This window comes from Orycteropus afer, unplaced genomic scaffold (genome assembly GCF_000298275.1).
Source record: "Orycteropus afer afer isolate SDZICR_OR568_19922 unplaced genomic scaffold, OryAfe1.0 scaffold00096, whole genome shotgun sequence".
NCBI lineage: Eukaryota > Metazoa > Chordata > Mammalia > Tubulidentata > Orycteropodidae > Orycteropus > Orycteropus afer.
In genome coordinates, this window is record NW_006921683.1 from 7198680 (window position 1) to 7217326 (window position 18647).

General features: G+C 38.7%; 1 protein-coding gene across 1 annotated transcript in view; it reads left to right on the forward strand.

Annotated features, from left to right (window-relative positions):
- FMN2 (formin 2) overlaps positions 1–18647 on the forward strand; it is a 784241-nt gene that overhangs the window by 360971 nt on the left and 404623 nt on the right. Inside the window, exon 5 of the mRNA XM_042781203.1 lies at positions 9218–9305. Coding sequence (XP_042637137.1) covers positions 9218–9305 — 88 coding nt within the window. The remainder of the gene's footprint in view (positions 1–9217; positions 9306–18647) is intronic.

An 18647-nucleotide genomic window follows, 5' to 3' on the forward strand; every position in this document is an offset into this window, starting at 1 on the left:
CCTAGTAATGCAATGGCTGGGTCAAATGGTATTTCTAATTCCAACTTTTGAAGGAATCGCCATACTGCTTTCCAGAATGGTTGTACCATTTTACAGTCCCACCAGCAGTGTATGACAGTCCCAATCTCTCCACAACCTTGCCAGCATTTGTTTTCTGTGTTGTTGAACTTTGCTACCAGTACTGGAGCAAGAGGATATCTCATTGTTGTTTTGATTTACATCTCTCTAATAGCTAATGATTGTGAGCATTTCTTCATATGTTGGCCTCTTGAATATCCTCCTTGGTGAAGTGTCTATTCATGTCTTCTGCCCATTTTTTAATTGGATTGTTTGTCTCTTTGTTATTGAGGTGTTGGAGTTTTCTATAAAAAAAGATAGTAAACTTTGTCAACTATTAAAAAAAAAGTCTGTCTGAAAATAAAGATCACATGTATAACACATCAGTATTTATAGCAACTTAATAAAAAGATTTTTCAACAAAGTTAAAAAAAATTGTCAGTGTTTTCCTTGATCTGTCTCTCAATCCTTTGAAGATACTTAAATATAATTCTTTTGAATTCCTTATCATGGAGTTCCAATGCTCCTGCTTCCTCAGGGATGTGTTCTGGGTCTGTATCCTGCTCCCTTGTTTCTACCACTTTATCTTGCTTCTTTGTGTGGCCTGTGATGCTCTGTTGTATCTGAGACATTGTGACTTTGTTGTGTTTAGATTTCTTTTCAATGTTTGTGAAGATTAGCTAAGGGTCAGTAAGTCTCCTCTTGGTGGTTGTTTATCATTGGCCAGTTGGTGGAGAAGGAAGTGGTGGCTCTCATTCAGTAAGTGAAGCTGCAAGAGGTGTGGGTGTAGTTGTGTCATATGGGCACTGTTGCTGTTTCCCACTCAGACAAAAATAATAATTGAATAACCATAAAAAATAAAAGCAAGTGGATAGAAAACATACCATGTAATCACACAGGAACAACAACCAAAAAAAGAGAAAAGGAAAAAAAAAAAAAAACCCCACAATATCTGGGAAGAGGGCAATAAGAGAAAAAACGTGCAGTAGGAGAATAATGAAGAAAAAATGGGGAAAAAACAGAAAAAGAAAAAGAAGGAATGGGGTTAACCATGAAAAAGACACAAATTTGAACTAGGAACAGGGAAGAGAGAAAAAGCTGTAAAGTAGAACCTGGGAAGTGAAGAATAAAGAATAATAATAAAAAGGACAAAAACAGTAATAATTTTAAAACAGACAAAAACAAACAAACTAAAAAAAAAAAAAAAATCTGTCCAGGGCTGGACAGGGCACCCAGGCTCCATCCAAGCACACAGACTGGGATGGAATTCCTGCTGGCCCAGAAGGTAGATGGAAGTGAGGGATGGCCACATCTCCGTTCACCAAGAGGGTATGGGGTGTAAGAGTAACAAGGGGAATATCTCACCTTTCCAGTCATTGGCATCCAGAATGTTCTTGTGGTTCCTGGCAAGTGGAGACTATTCTTAAGTCCCTGGAATCTGGGAGAACACTGCCACTTTACATATCCAAAATGGTCAAACTGCTTGTAAACATTCAAAAGGTTGCATCCTGTGGACAGGCAAAAGTCCACAGCTCAGCCCACCTTCCTCTTCACTGCTTCTCCTTTTATTCACCAGCCACCAGGGCAGTCCTCTGTGTAGCCCCTGGCTAGGCTAGAAGGGCTGATATTTAGGTTAATTCTTAGGTCTTAACACCACTCAGCAATATCCAAGCTGTCTGTGCCATCAGGATTGCTGCCAGACTGCAACTCCGTATGTCTCCTTTTTTTGGTGTTTTCATGCAAATTCTTCTACTAGTTGAAGTTTAGTCCACTTCTATATCCTTCCTTTCAAAGCTCAAGGCTCCAGGGTTATCTTCTGTGTCTGTGTTAATTGGTTCCCATTTTCTTTGTTGAAGAGGGTCTCTGCAGTCCTTCTGCCTATTCCACCCTCTTACTGGAACTCCTCCTCCTTCCATCATCTTTTTATGCTTCCTGCATCATTCAATAAATATTTTTCCAATAGAATCCTTCAGTATTCCAACTCATCCTTGAATTTTTCTTTAGTTCTTTCAGCTTGAAAAATGCCAAGAATGTTCTTCCTTTTTGGTTTTCTAACTCTAGGCATTTGTACATTTCATTATAATATTTTACTTTATCTTTTCAAGCTACTCTTTGAAATCTTATGTTCACCTCTTATATTTCATCATTTCTTCTGTACATTTTAGCTACTCTCCATTCAAAAGCAAGTTTCATCATCTTTTCTGACATCCATTTAAGTCGTTTTTTTTTTTTTTTCTTTCCTGTCTTTTAAATGACCTTTTGCTTTCTTTTTATTTGATAATCTTGATATTATCCCACAAGTTGTCTGGTCTTTGGTCATTGTTATTCAGTGCGTCAAATCTATTCTTCAGATGATCTCTAAATCCAGGTGGGACATAATCAAGGTAGTATTTTTGCTCTTGTAGACTCTTGGAAGCTCTTGGAAGGCCCTCTATGTGTATATTTTGAATTCCTTGTCAGTTAGTTATATTACCTTTTCTTTCTCCTGAATGTTTCTTAGTTCTTTATTTTGGTCACTTGCTTGTATTGTCTTGTCCTGTATCTTTGTTTTAATTGAAGTTGTCTGTTGCCTCTGAGATATGTGAGATTTGTTATTTTTATTTATCGATTATGTATTGTGCTTTTGTACCCTGAAATTTTCTGTTTGCTTTGTTTTGATAGAGCTGGGAAGAAGGAAAGGCATGCTTCTTTGGTTGCTAGTTTCACAGCACTGTTGCATTCCTCACATTACTTTGTTTGGGTAGAGTATCTGTTGGGAATGTGGGTGCGGATCTGTTTGTTGGTTGTGAAGAGGAACTGTGAGTAGCATGAGCAGATTTGTCCAACCTTTAATTGATCTAGTGGTGCATCCATGTGTCTTGGTGCTTGCCAATGTGTGATGTGGTATGTGATAGATGTAGTAGGTATGGCTGACTAGTGCAGAATTAATGTTTGCCTACTGTTGGATAATGAGCTCTGGTGGTGTAGTAGTTGAGGCATTTGTTGCTAACCATAAGTTCAGGGGTTCAAACCCACTAGCTGCTCTGAAAATGAAAGAGGGGCAGTCTGCTTCTGTAAAGATTTACAGCCTTAGAAGACCAGTGGGGTTGCTATGAGTTGGAATTGACTTGATGGTGGTTAAGTTTGGTTTGGAGTTTACTGTTGGTTGAGGGATGAAAGAAAAAAAAATAAGAAAAATAAAGAAGGGGTTGATGAGAATGAAAATGGGTAAAAATAAAAGATGAAGAGAGAGAAAGAGAAACAAACAAATGAAACTGAAGGAAAAGTGGGAAAAATAAAGAAGATAATTTTAAACAAGGAAAAGAACAAGACACAAAAAGGTGACACTGTTGCAACTGTGATCAGCCAGCAGCTGTGGCAGCAGGTGGTTATGGTGCTATCCACGACAGTGTGTGTCTCTGGATGGGCAAGAGCCTGGTGTGTGCAAACTCCTCCAACAAAGGAGGCTACAGGAGCACACCTCTTGCATTCCCTGAGACTAAGACCTGTCATCAGAAGGAAGATTGGGCCATCTACTTCTGTAGTGATACCACATTGGAAACCCAAGGAGGGGTCGCTATGAGTTGGATCTGCCTCCATGGCAGTCGGTTTGGATTTTTTTTTTTTTTTTTTGAAAGAACTGTCAGTGACACAGGCACAGGCAGGCAAAGCAGCAGATACTTGGAGCATGGTCCCATGAGTAGCTGGGCTGTTGATGGGAAATGGTGGCTGTAGGGGCAACCCTAGCTACTAGTTAGTGTGGACAGGAAAGGGGATCACCCCTGGTCACTGGGAAGGTGTTTGTGGGAAGGTAGAAAAAGGACTGCTCTGTCACAATTCACTCGCATTAGCCCAGTCCACTAATGGGAATGCATAGCCAATTAGACAGTTCCTACCCAGACTCAATGAAGTGGTGGTTGCCAAGAGTCTAGCATCTCCAACGGCCATGCTATAGGCTTTCCCTTTTGTGTGAGCCCTGCTCAACTCAAACAACTAATAGTGAGTTGCTACATCCCTCTTCACAACCCCCCTCCTCATTCTGTGGTCTCCTCTGCCACTGGGACTCTCACCTCTTCCCTGCACTTTCCTCTCCCAGAATCCAGTGTGTATTCTACTCACCTAGATTCATTCCACGTCTGTCCACACTGTGTCTCTGTCCCAGTGTGGATTCCTTGAAGTTGGTTTCTTCTTGCCTGTATATCATGTGCTCTGTGTCTCAATATAGCCACACTGTTTTGGGCTCCAGCTTCTTCTCTCTCCTCAGTCACTGCCTTCACTCCATCTCCCTCTCCAATCAGAACTCAATCTAATTTTTTATTCTCTCATTTGATGCTCAGGGTTGCAGGATTATTGTCTCTGTCCATTTCACTTAGTTTTCCTGGGTCCCTGTTGTAGAGGGATTAAGTTAAGTATGTCAACAGGATGACTTTTTGTCTCTACGTATGTCCATTAGACTTAGGAATAGATCATAGGAAATTTTAGTAAAACCATTTTCAACAGAGTAGCATGGATGGGATCCTGATTGCATTTATCTGAGCTTAGTAACTTTTTTTTTTTTTTTTTAAGGAAACAATACCTGGCTTATAATTTTGTGATATTATATTTCTTCTTCCCCCAGCCACCCCCCATTTCTTGGGGAATAATCCTGCTAATTGCAATACTGCTAGTAATAGAAATGCATTGGTGTGCTAGTATTCAAGATATAATTAGCAGCACAACGTTCAGCAGTTCCAACCCATCAGCTACTCTATGGGAGAAATAAGTGGAAGTCTTCTTCTGTAAAGATTACAGACTTGGATACTATATGGGGCAGTTGTACTCTGTCCTATAGGATCACTACAAGTTGCAATTGACTCTACAGTCATGGTTTTGGTTTGGGCTATGATCCAATTATTTTCCCCTTTGAATTTTTTTGTCGATACCATGTGCCTTCATTAATTGAAATGCTGAATCAAAGAGTATTTCTGAATTTTTCTTAATGAAATGTGTATTTTGATACATATCATGTGGAGCATATACAATCTGAGTTATGATTATATGGAACACATTTGTCTCTCTGGGCTCTACACCGCCTTCTAGATCCCTTGGCAGGTGTGTACAATTTAAATCTCCTTAAAATGTGGCATTTGCATGAACTTGGAATCATCTCAGGATGGGAAGCTTCCAAATAACATACTGTCCACAGCCACCCCCTGCCAATAAGTCAATTCCATCTCATACTGGCCCTAAATGACAGATTCACACTATCCAGGTTTCCAAGGCAGTAATCTTTACAAAAGCAGACTACCACATCCTTCTCCCACAGAGTGGCTGTTGGGTTCAGACAGCTGACCATTTGGTTAGCTGAGTGCTTAACCACTGTGTCACCTGTGCTCCTCAAAAAATATACAGGAATCTAGAAATATACTTATAAGGCTTATCTCCCAGTAGAAGAGCCAAATGGGATAAAAGTTTTGCAAAATCATACCTGCAGCATATATCACCCATATGCGTGTTTTTCCCTAAAAACAGTAATTTGCAGTACACTCTATTTTCTTCAGTTTCAAACAGTTGAGCAAGTCCCCTCCCAACAGCTCCATGCACTGTCCATAGGGAAGCATCTGGCCAATAAACCCAAGAGGAAAAAAATATGGGTGGGTGCTATATGTCCTGCAGGTCATGAAAAACAACAAAAAAAAAATCACACTGCTGTTGAGTCAGATCTGACTCATAGCAACCCCTCCTTGGGCTTCCCAGGAGGTGTCACTACAGAAGTAGATTGCCCAATCTTCCTTCTGAGGAGTGGCTGGTGGGTCTGAACTACCAGACTTCTGGTAGGAAAGCCAGTTTAGAATGAAAATTTATATGTAGGTTTTTCTAATAGAAGCAGAAATCTTTGAGAAAGCTCACCTTCTTGTGGGATATTGTTGCTTCACCATGGGAGCTTTTACCAATGGCTATGGAGAATTTTGTGGGTGGTTTTTCTGAAAGTGTTTTGTTTCCCACCTCCATTCTTTCTGGGGAATGAGGAATGCTGTTATTGCTATTAAGAATATTGTTTTCCTCTTTGTGACAGTCGGTTGAAATTATTTGATTAGTTTCCAGATTGACCCAATTTAAACCAAAAAAAAAAAGACAGTGGTCAACAGATGTGATAGCTGTTAAGACAGCTTCACTTTGGCAATTTGACCGTAACTGTTTTTCTTTCCTTTTTCTCCAGTATTGTCTAAGTAGTTTTAAAACACAACACTGAGAGTAAGTAGAATTTGCTGTTCTTCACATAATCAGGAACTGGATGATGGTTTCATTAGCAGGATCTATGAGTGGTCTGTTACAGTCTGGAGAACATATCTGTTTTATAACAGTGTGCCTATTATTGTGTTGGGAACCCTTCTAATGGGGTTGTCTAGACTGATACTTCAGGACTCTCTGGAGAGCAGATTTGAGAGCTGATGTAGCCTTTTCTGGGTTTTATGCTTGTGGCCTTCTACTAATTACTTGGAAAGTTCTCCACAGAATGTGGATCAAGTGCAAAATGAAAGGAACTGCCAGTAAAACATTGAGCTTTCTTAAAGACCCAAGTAAAAGCATGTTTTCTATTTTGTTGTAAAACTTATCTAATGGAATTTTTGTGTACATTATTTGTATTTTACCCTTCACTGGTTGGCCAGTGTTTCAGTTACAACTCTTAGCAATCCTGTGTTCAACAGAATGAAACACTGCCTGCTCCTGTTCCATCCTCAAACTTGTTGCTGTATTTCCACCCATTGATGCAGCCACTGTATAATCCATTTCATTGAGGGTCTTCTGCTTTTTTGCTGACCCTCTACTTTATCAAGCATAATGCCCTTTTGCAAGGATTGCTCTATCCCAAAAACATGACCAAATTCATAAGATTACATCTCACCATCCTCCCTTCTAAGGAGCATTCTGACTGTACTTTTTCCAAGATAGGTTTATTTATTCTTCTGGCAATATATGATATACTTAATATTTTTCACCAACACCATGATTCGAAGACATCAATTCTTCCTGGATCTTTCTTATTCAGTATCTAGCTATTGCATGCATATGAGGTGATTGAAAATACCGTGGCTTGGATCGTGCACACTTTAGTCATCAAAATGACAGCTTTCTTTTTTTTAACACTTTAAAGAGATCTTTTGTATTAGAGTTCAGCAATGCAGTATGTCATTTGATTTATTGACTCCTCCTTCCATGAGCATTGTGGATTCAAGTAAAATGAAATCCTTGACTACTTCAGTCTTTTCTCCATTAACATGATGTTGCTTTTTGGTCCAGTTGTGAGAATCTTTTGTTTTCTTTATGTTAAAGTGTAATCCATACTGAAAGGTATATTCTTCGATCTTCCTCAGTGTTTCAGGTCTTTTTTGCTTTCAGTAAGCAACTTTGTGTCATCTGCATATCTCAGGTTATCAGTGAGTAAGTATGGTAAAAAAATACAACCTTGACATACACCTTTCCTAATTTTAAACCATGCAGTGTCTCCTTGTTTATTTGAGCACCTGCTTGTTAGTCTATGTACAGGTTCTACTTGAGCACAATTAAGTATTCTGGAATTAGTGTTCTTCTAAGCATTACTCCTAATTTGTTATGATCCCTACAGTCAAATGCCTTTGATATTTGATAAATCTTTCTTGTATTCTCTGCTTTTGGGCAAGATCTATCTGATATCAGCAATTATAACCCTCCTTCCACATCCCCTTCTGTGGCTTGAATTTCTGTCCGTTTCCTGCCAATGTACTACTGCAACCATTTTTTAATTATCTTTAGCGAAACTTTACTTGCATGTGATATTAATGATACTGTTGCATAATTTCTGCATTCTGTTGAATCACCTTTCTTTGGAATGGGCACAAATATGAATCTCTTCCTGCCATTTGGCCAAGTAACTCTCTTCCAAATTTATTGCCATAGGTCAGTGAATCCTTCCAGCTTTGCATTTGATTGTTGAAACATCCTAGTTGGTATTCCATCAATTAGTGGAGCCTTGTTTTTGCCAATGCCTTTAGTACAATTTGGATTTCTTCCTTCAACACCATTGGTTCTTAGTCATATACTACGTTCTGAATTGGTTGAACTATGACGAATTCTTTTTGATGCAGTGATTGTGTGTATTCATTCCATCTTCTTGTAAGACTTCCTGAGTCATTCAATATTTTTCCCATAGAATCCTTCAGTTTTACAACTCGAGACTTAAATTTTACCTGTAGTTCTTTTAGCATGAGAAATGCCAGGTGCATTACTCCTTTCTGGTTTTCTAATTTCGAGATTTTTGCATATTTCATTATAATTTTGTCTTTTCAAGCTTCCCTTTGAAATCTGTTCAGATCTTTTACTTATCATTTCTTCCAGTTACTTTAGTTACTTTATGTTCAAGAGCAAGTTTTGCAGTCTCTTCTGACATCCATTGAGATTTTTTTCCCCTATGTTTAAATGACCTTTTGATGTCATTGCACATTTGGTCTCATCTTTGGTCATTAGTGTTCCAGGTGTCAAATCTATTTTTGAGATGGTCTGTAAATTCACATGGGACATATTTAAGATTAAACTTTGGCTCTCATGGACTTGTTTTGAATTTTTTCAGCTTCAGCTTGAACTCACATGTAACTGATTAGTGGCCTTTTCACAGTTGGCCCCTAGCTTGTTCTGACTGGCCAGTTTCTTTAGAAGTAGGTTGCCGATCCCATCTTCCTAGTCTGTCTTAGTCGGGAAATTCTGCTGAAACCTGTCCACCAATGGTAACCCTGCTGGTATTTTTAATACTGGTGACATAGCTTCCAGCATCATGGTAACATGCAAGCTACCACAGTACAGCAGACTGGCAGACAAATGGTGGTGTTCCCAATTATCAACGTGTAATTACTTATTTTAGATATCAAATTAATTTTCTAAACCATTAGAAATTTTGCTTTCTGACAATCAGGTTATTAAAAGAAATCAAGAGCATGACCTTGAAGCTCTTTATAGACAGGGAGACAAGTGGTAGATTTTGAAGATTTGTAATATAAAGTCTAAAAGCTTTACTTCATTAAAAAAAATCTGTTTTTAATAGCTTAATAATGAAACAAAGTGTTTTCTATTTATTTGTTCTTCACTTAAGATCTTTAAAAAAAAACATGTTATTAAACATACCATTGGAATTCAAAGTAATATCTTCCTCTTTTTCTTTCATGAGCAGGTTGTCAAGTTATTAAGCAACAAAAGATCACAAGCAGTTGGAATATTAATGTCTAGTCTTCATTTAGATATGAAAGACATACAACATGGTAAGTACAAAGTTAAAAATTCAGCTTTTGAATACTTAAATTAGAGCTGAAGCATGTGATGGTTGATGGGAAAATTTTCTCAAACTTAGAATTTCTGTATATATCAGTATATTTCCTATAAATAGTTCTAAACTTTCACTTGTGGCTATGGCTGGAAGAGTTACTATTACTTTGAAATTTCTTTTATTTCTATATCTTGTTAAAAGCCTTTTTATCAATGGACATATATTTGTAGCCTTAACAAATATTTAATTTTTACATCATAAGAAGTACTCATCTCACTGTGCTCTGTAATTATTTAGACCACATACAAAATACTGTTCCTGGATGCCACACTTAAAAAATGACTGGTAAACACTAGTGAGAGCTGAATAACATCTTTCTACTAGCCATGTTTCATACTCATTGAAAATACCTGGAGTACATAGTTCACAGGAGATAAAAATATGTTGATACTTGACTGTACACTCAAGTATTTGATAAGCTAATATAATGAAGAGAAAGTAAACTTAAAATTTTCTATTGAATCAGCTTCACCTGGCATGGGGAGTTATAGGGAAATAGGTTTCAACTGTTAGTGTAAGGATGTTCTTAAAGGTTAGAGATGTCAAAAAGTAAATTGGGGAAATTAAAAATTTTCAAGAGGCTGAATGTTACTTATCTCAAAGAATCAATGTTCTTAAAGGACTATTGCATTGAACATGAAGTAGGGCATCCCTTTAAGTTCTTCTGTTCCTAGATACTGTGAGGTGCTAAAATAGTCATTAAGCAAATTCATTGCATATAAATTTTTAGAAGGGAAAACTGTTCCCTCTTCTTCTAATTATTTGAGACAATCATACTATAATCCTTTTGGCTTTTCTACAGATAGGGGGATTATTGTTTCTAATAACCATCAAAGATGATTTCAAATTATTCTTACCCACTTCATATTATTGCTGGTGATCCAGACACATGGAAGCAGTAATATTATGACCTTTTGTTATTTCTTTTATGTTGTTGTTTTAACTTATATCTTTAGCCAGGCTTATGAAATATTTTCTGCATTTGGAATTAGGGTGATATTTAATGTTTTTTAAATGACTTTAGTGTTAAGTCTATTTTACCCTATAATTGGGAGGCATTCCTATACCATATCCTCCTATGACATTTATGCTATGAGATATAGCCTAAAGGTAAACAGAGGAATTAAATTTGTATTCAGAATGTCCTGTAAGCTGCCCTGAGCTTTAGAATAGATTTAAGGCAGATTGAATTATCCAATGGAATGCCAGTTTACCTATTAAAAGAAATGTGGTTTCAAGTATAACACAGACTTTATAAATCATGAAAACATTTAACTGGTTTTCTAGCTTACCCTGTTGTGAATGTGGATTCTATTTGTTAGTCTTAAAATACTGTGTGAAATAATTCATAAATAGCACAAACTTGGTATGCCCTGTCTATTGATGAGTAACTGTTAATCACAATTTAAATTTTTATTAAATTGTTTTGATGGTGAAGAGACTTCCTCAAGCTGAAACATTTAGGGTAGTAGTCATAGAAGAGGACGCCAAGGCTGGCGCCAAGAAGTACTTGCTGTTTCTAAAGCTGGAAGATGTAGTCCAGTTAAGTCATAGAATGAAATCTGAAAATAATGATATGGTCCTTTCCTTCAGTCAAATATTCAACTTGGTTTGAGTTAATAATGAGAACCTTATGAACAAAGGAGTCCGCCTAACATCTGTGTCTGTGGTAAAGCCAGCAAGAGTTCATTGAAAATTTGCTAGCTTAACATGCAACACTAACAATAACATGGCAGGAACATCAGTAGTTGAAGGGGTCTTACAGAATTATACATAAATTTTATCCTATTAGTATTTGAAGTTATCACTGGCATCTCTTTGAAACTATACACACGGCTCTTTAAAAAACAGACATTATAAAAGCTTAAAACAGCTATTGTGCCTTTCGACGGGTAAAGTCTTCTGCTTTTCTGTATTCTCTTGAACCATACTTTATGTGAGTGAATCACCTGTGACCTGTAATACTAATTCAACTTCTGCCAGGATATGCCTCTAGCAAGCTATTCGCAGAAGCATAAATATTATTGATTCTGGATCTAGAAGTGACCATAGAATTTATCTGGACCTCCATTGTCATTTTATAGAAGAGGAAACTGAGACTTTTTTCGGGTCACACAGCTCATTGATTGAACAGATTGGACTTGCGTTCAGGCTTCTCATAATGGATCCCCCTCTTTTTATTAAAGTTGAGCCATTTTTCAAAGATTATACTTTTCCTGCATTCCTATCTCTAACATGAAGTCAATGTAATATGTTGTAATAAATATTAGGAATTATTTTCTCTCTTTCTCTTCTTCCTTGTCAAGACCCAAGAAAAGCCCAGAGTCACATTTTCAATGTAGTGTTTCTATTGTAAATTGCCTTGTTAGAGTTATATCAGAATATAAGGTTTGCGATAACAGCTGTCAGAGATCCCACTGTGGTCTTACCTCTGTATCTACTAATTACCACATCATGCTCAGGTTCTAAGTTGAATGAATGCATGGTATTTCCCCCAACAGTGACCTCTAAAAGGTCTCACTGGCATGTGCAGTGAAAAGGCAGAGAATGAGAGAAGGGATCTGTTCTTGACTAATTTTATTAATGTGCCAAATACAACAGAGACAGCTCAAAATAGTTAATTCTGTGTGGGTCTTTTGTGTGTATAAATGTAACAATGAAGGCCAGAGTGGCTAGAATGCAGCAATAAATCCATCAGGTAACTTCTAAGTAATCCTGAAGTTTACAGCAATTTTTCAATGAGGAGAGTGAAAGTGGTGTGCCACCTATGGAAAAACCCTACTGGATGGCTTAGGGCAATTTAATGTCTAGGATGAAGGTACCTTCCAGACAGGATTTGTCACTGTTTCTATGAGGCATCTGGGGGTACTATGGGTTTGTTGTTAGTTGCTATTGAGTCAGCCACCTATTCATAGTGACCCCGTGTACAGTAGAGTGAAATGTCAGCACATCAGATCATTGTGATCCATATATTTTTCACTGGCTGAGTTTTGGAAGTAGATCTCCAGGCTTTTCTTCCTACTTATATTCATCTGGAAGAGCCACTGAACACATGTTCAGCATTATAGGAAAATGCAAACCTCCACTGACAAAGGGGTGGTAGCTGTGCAGTGAGGTGCATTGACCAGGATTTGAACCCAGTCTCCCACATAGAAAGTGAGTATTCTACCACTGAACTATTAGTTACCCCTGTTATGGGTTTAGGATCACCTTAAATTAACAAAGTATCTTTTCTGTTCATGGATTGCTTTCCCAGAAAGTAAAGCCCTTTGAAGTCTCTCCTGAGAAGTATCTCTTAAGCATCTGTATGCTCAATGGGCACTGAGTTTTTATATTTGGCCCCTGGTACCATGAAGTTAAGTAGGTCTAAGGCATTTTCCTGCTAACCAGAAGGTTGGCAGTTCAAACCCACTAGCCACTCCACGGAAGGAAAATGGGACAATCTACTTCCATAAAGATTAACTGCCTTGGAAACCCAATGGGGGTTGCTATGAGTTGGAATCAACTTGATGGCAGTGGGTTTGTATGTCATTAATGCACAAAATAATCAGATAGTAGTTATTTTACTATTGTCATAAATGAAACATACCAGATAACAAGATAAATAATAATAAATGAGGAGTAAGTGTCATGTACAGAGAACTATTCGTGGAGTTATTTGTTCTTGATTGAGCCAAAGAAAGGTAAGTGAAATTCCTGTAGGAAAAAAAAAAAAAAAAAGAAAGAAAAGAAAAGCAATCTAGGCCACCCCTATCAGTTAACTAAAAAAGAAAAAAGAAAAAAAGACCAAACTCACTGCCATTGAATCGGATCTGACTCATAGTGACCCCTCCTTGGGTTTCTGAGGCGGTATTACTAGGAAGTCGATTACCTAACCTTCCTTCCGAGGAGTGGCTGGTGGGTTTGAACCTCCAGCCTTCTGGTTAGCAGCAAATGCCTTAGGCGCTACCACACTCATAAAGTATATTCTTTTTTTTCCTTGTGTTCCCATAGCGTCAATGTTTCTCTGGCTTTTTACTCCACATCCAACTTTAGCATAACAGTGATTAAGAGTGTAGGTTCTGGGGCCACATTGCTTGGATTTGAATTCCAGCTCTACTACTTAGGCAAGTTACTTCATAAAGGAGATGTTTGAAACTTGGAGCCTTGGACAACCAGTGATGCTCTCACTTAAAGGTTGTATTCTGCCTTTCATTATACTAAACACATTCTACTACAGGCTTTTCCCATGGGATAAAGAAAGGTTTGGAATGCATGACCACCACCTGTCTGTCATTTTGTTGTACTGTGGTGGCTTGTGCATTGCCATGATGCTGGAAGCTTTGCCACAAATATTTAAATACTAGCAGGGTTATCTATGGTAGACAGGAGCATCCAGACTAAGATAGACTAGGAATAAAGGCCTGGAAATTTACTTCTTAAAATCAGTCAGTGCAAACCTTACGAACCACAGCAGAATATTGGCCAATATACTGCTGGGAAATGAACTGCCTAAGTTGAAAGGCACTGAACAATGGCCTAAAACATTCCAGAGATCATGAAGATGGCACAAAACTGGGGAGCATTCCATTTTGTTATATATGGGGTTGCCATGAGTCAGAGCCAACCATGTAGCAACTAACAACAACCACAGCAGAATACATGGAGCTGTTCCTTCTGATGGAGTAGCTGGGAATGAGGAGGGGAGAAAGGGGACTTTAAAGTTCAAGAGGAACATATCTGAGATCATTGAGATGGTTCTGTAGTTTGGGATATGGGTGAGTGCTACAGAAGTTATTAAATTAGTACTGTGTTACACCCATTTCAATTTTCTGAATAGAGATACATATGAGACTTATTTAGTTATAGTTGGGGCTCTTAGAAATTAAGCATAGCTCTATCATTGGACTGTTTTATATGCAAGGAGAGCAATTTGTTTTGGAAACTCAAAAGCCTGAGGTGTCTCTTTATTGTATGTTTTTTTTTTTTTTTTTAAGTGTTGTGTCTTTGGGGTGTGAATCAGCCACATTCCTAGCTGTTGGCAATGGGTGGCATGTGAAGGTGGTAGTGGGGAGGAGTTTAGCCTTGTTGGCGTAATGAATCTAGGTGTGGGACATGAGTAGGATCTAAGTAGCAACGTGGAACATGGACAGCTGCTTCTATTCCTTGCTTTGACATATTGATTTTCCTGGTTGTTAAACAAGTTCCTAGCTATGAGTGTAAAGTATAAGAAGGCTCAAAAAAAAAAAAAAAATCTGAAATATCTTTTGTGAACCCTGTTGTTGTTGTTGTTGTTATTTGCCGTTGAGTCGGCCCCAACTCATAGCGACCCCTCCTTGGGTTTCCGAGGCAGTATCACTACGGAAGTAGGATTGCCCAACCTTCCTTCCGAGGAGTGGCGGGTGGGTTTGAACCGCCAGCCTTCTGGTTAGTAGTCAAGTGCCTTAGGCACTATGCTACCAGAGCTAGGAATTGCTACACACTTAGCAATTCTTTTAACCTACTGGGCTGCCACAGTAATGTTTTTCTTATGGAATTTTCTACCAAACAAGTTGTAGATTACAAAGTCCAGGTCTTTCTCATAGAGTTTCTTGTTTCATTCTCAGAGACATGCTTTTTTACTAGCTTATTAATCACTATAAGGAAGTTTATCCATAATCATTGGTTTATTTTTGTAATATTTACAAAAATTGAGCTAATATAGGCTTCCTTCGCCCCCCGTAAGGCTTTCCAGAATCTGGTTTCTTTATGAAATGCAATTTTTCTAAGGCTTACTCAGAAATTGCCTTTTTCTTATCTTTAAATATTTCTTTCACATGGGATATAGAGTTTTAAGACCTGTTTATTATATTTATTGAGACATTAAAAATATAGTAAATGCTATTGGGAGGTTTAGTGAATGGTTTTCATTGAAATGTAAAGTCACTTAGAATTAGAAATTTGAGAAGAAAGTAAGCTCCAGTGAATCCTGTGTAACCTTTTCATCAGTTGTAGCCTTGTCATGGAGAAAAGGTACACTTCCAATAAAACCTACTTTCAGAAATTTAATATCGTAGTATGTTTTAATTTAAAATATAAGTTCATCATTTAGAGTTTCTTATAAAAAGAAGGATCGTAAATAATTTTTAGTTACACACAGATTATTAAATCAAGGTAAAATTAATTATTATAAGCCTTTCAAATATAATTACATACTCAGACAAAAACCTGGGTTGAACTTAGCTTTCATTTTTATGACATTGTTCCACAGTTGGACTTTCTGATTATACCTTTACAGAAAGAAGAAGAACAATACTTTGAGTCTATTCTGATGGTGTGAGCTTTGAGTATGATTATTCTTTTCCTTCAGTGCACTTAAGTGTGTCTGAAGTGTGTGTCCAATATTTGTGTGTTTATTTTTGCTCCCTCTTTTTATTCCCCCTCCTTCTCAACTAGGAGTGCTCTGTGAAGACTGGAGATGCACTCCGTGGCAGCTCAGGACATTTCTGCTATAATGGTGCATCTGTTCTTCACAATCACTGGGTGATTGTTAACAGGATTGTCCAGGGCTGCATGGGGACTGCTTAGAGGTGGAGCCTAAATTTAATCACAGAGCACTTAGTGCATAATAAATCACATCGGCTTTAGCCTTTGAGTTACTGTGTATTCAAGGTGGGAGGCAGCAGGCCCCAACCCCCCAGAGCCACGAAAGGGCAAGAGCAGCCAGGGAACATGGGAACAATTGGGGACCATAAGAGTGGCAGGATCCACGTAAGGGGTGAGAGGCAGGCAGGCCCTGGCTCCCCGGAGGCACAAAAGGGCAGGGATGGCCAGTGACCACAAGAGTGGCAGGATCCAGGTAAGAATAAGGTAAGGGGAGGGTGGAGAGGTTTCTAACAGCTAAGGGAGACAAATTTGTCAGTTTGTCATCCTGTGGGGCTGGTTTCTAACAGCTAAGGGAGACAAATTTGTCAGTTTGTCATCCTGTGGGGCTTGAGGCTATGCCACTGGTGTTTCAAGGGCCAGCAGGGTTGCACATGGTGCACAGGTTTCAATGCAGCTTACAGACTGAACAGACTAGGAAGAAGAGGACATCCACTTCTCAAAAAATTGGTCAGGGAAAACCTTATGAATACCAGAGAAACACTGTCTGACACAGTACCAGGCAACTTTATGAATAGTTTGGAAACATTGTCCAACACAGTGCAGGAAGACGAGCCCCTTGCATCAGAAGGCACTTACAGTAGGACTGGGAAAGAGCTGCCTCATCAGAAGAGAAGCAACCTTAATGATACAGATAAAGTAAAGCTTTCAGGACCTCTATGTGCTGACATAGCATGATTCAAATTGAGGAGAAACAGCTGCAAACATCCATTAATAATCGGAAGGTGGAATGTACAAAAGTATGAATCTAGGGAAACTGGAAGTTGTCAAAAATGAAATAGAACACATAAAGATTGATAGCCTAGGCATTAATGAGCTAAAAAGGACTGGTTTGGCCATTTTGAATAAGACAACCATATAATGTACTATGCCAGGGATGAAAATTTGAAGAGGCATGGCATGGCATACATCAGGATCTTTCAAGATGTGTCCTGAAGTACAATTTCTGTCAGTGATAGGATAATATCTATACACCTACAAAGAAGACCCATTAATAATACTGTTAGTCAAATTTATGCACCAAATATCAAAGGCAAAGATGAGGAAATTGAAGATTTTTATCAACTTCTGCAGTCTGAAATTGACCAAATGTGCAATCAAGATGTGTTGATTATCACTGATATTGGAATGCAAAAGTTGGAAACAAAGAAGAATCAGCAGAAATTGGAAAATTTGGCCTTGGTGACAGAAATAACACTAGAGATCTCATGGTAGAATTTTGCAAGACCAATAACTTATTCATTGCAAATACCTTTTCTCAACAACACAAACGGCGGCTGTACATGTGGACTTCAACAGATGGAACACACAGAAATCAGATTGACTACATCTGTGGCAAGAGGTGATGGAAAAACTCCATATCTTCAGCCAGAACAAAACCAGGAGCTGATTGTGGGACAGACCATCAACTGCTTATATGTAAGTTCAACTTGAAGTTAAAGACATTAAAACAAGTCGACAAGAGCCAAAATGTGATCTTGAATATATCCCTCCTGAATTTAGAAACCATCTAAAGAATAGATCTGATGCATTGAACACCAATGACCGAAAACCAGAAGAATTGTGGGATGACATCAAGAACATCATCCATGAAGAATACAAGAGGTCATTAAAAGATGAGAAAAGAAGAAAAGACCAAAATGGATGTTACAAGAGACTCTGAAACTTGCCCTTGAATGGAGGGTAGCTAAAGCCCCAGGGATACAGGTGAGGAGAGACAACTCAGGGACGCCCAAAGCATCAGGCCGGAAGAGCAGGAGAAAGGGGACTAAAAGCCAGGAACCTGGACAGAAGAGCAGTCAGCCCCAGGGATACAGGTGAGGAGAGACAACTCAGTACACCCAAAGCAGCAGGCAGGAAGAGCAGGAGAAAGGGGATTAAAAGCCAGGAAGCCAGAGAGAAGAGCAATCAGCCGAAGGGATTAGGTGAGGAGAGGAAACTCAGGCCCACCCAAAGCAGCAAGACGGGAAAGCAGGAGAAAGGGGATAAAAGCCAGGAACCCAGACAGAAGAACAGTAAGCCCCAGGGATACAGGTGAGGAGAGACAACTCAGGGACGGCCAAAGCAGCAGGCCAGAAGAGCAGGAGAAAGGAGATTAAAAGCCAGGAAGCCAGACAGAGGAACAGTCAGCCCCAAGGACCCAGGTGGGGGTGATACGAGACGTCTCCAACAGCAAGACAAACTTGTCTGTCGGTTTGTCCTACTGTGGTGACATGTAGACGTGAGTTTTGAGGCTGAGCCTCTGGTGTTTAAAAACCAGCGAAATGCACGTGGTACACAGGTAACAGCCCAGCTTATGGACTGAGACAGACTAGGAAGAAGGAAGAGGCCATCCACTTGTCAAAGAATTGGCCAGGGAAAACCTTATGAATAGCAAAGAAACATTGTTTAGTACATTACCACGCACGTTTAGGAATAGTCTGTTTAGGCTAAAAGGCTCTCAAAATAGGACTGGGAAGGGCTGAAACATCTGAGTAAACTCAGCCTTACTCATATGGATAAGAGAATGATTTCAAGACCTTCATTTGCTGATGTGGCACTCATCACTCAACTCAAATTGAAAAGAAACAGCCGCAGATGTCCATTAATCATTGGAACATGGAATGTACGAAGTATGAATCTAGGAAAATTGGAAGTTGTTAAAAAGGAAATGGAA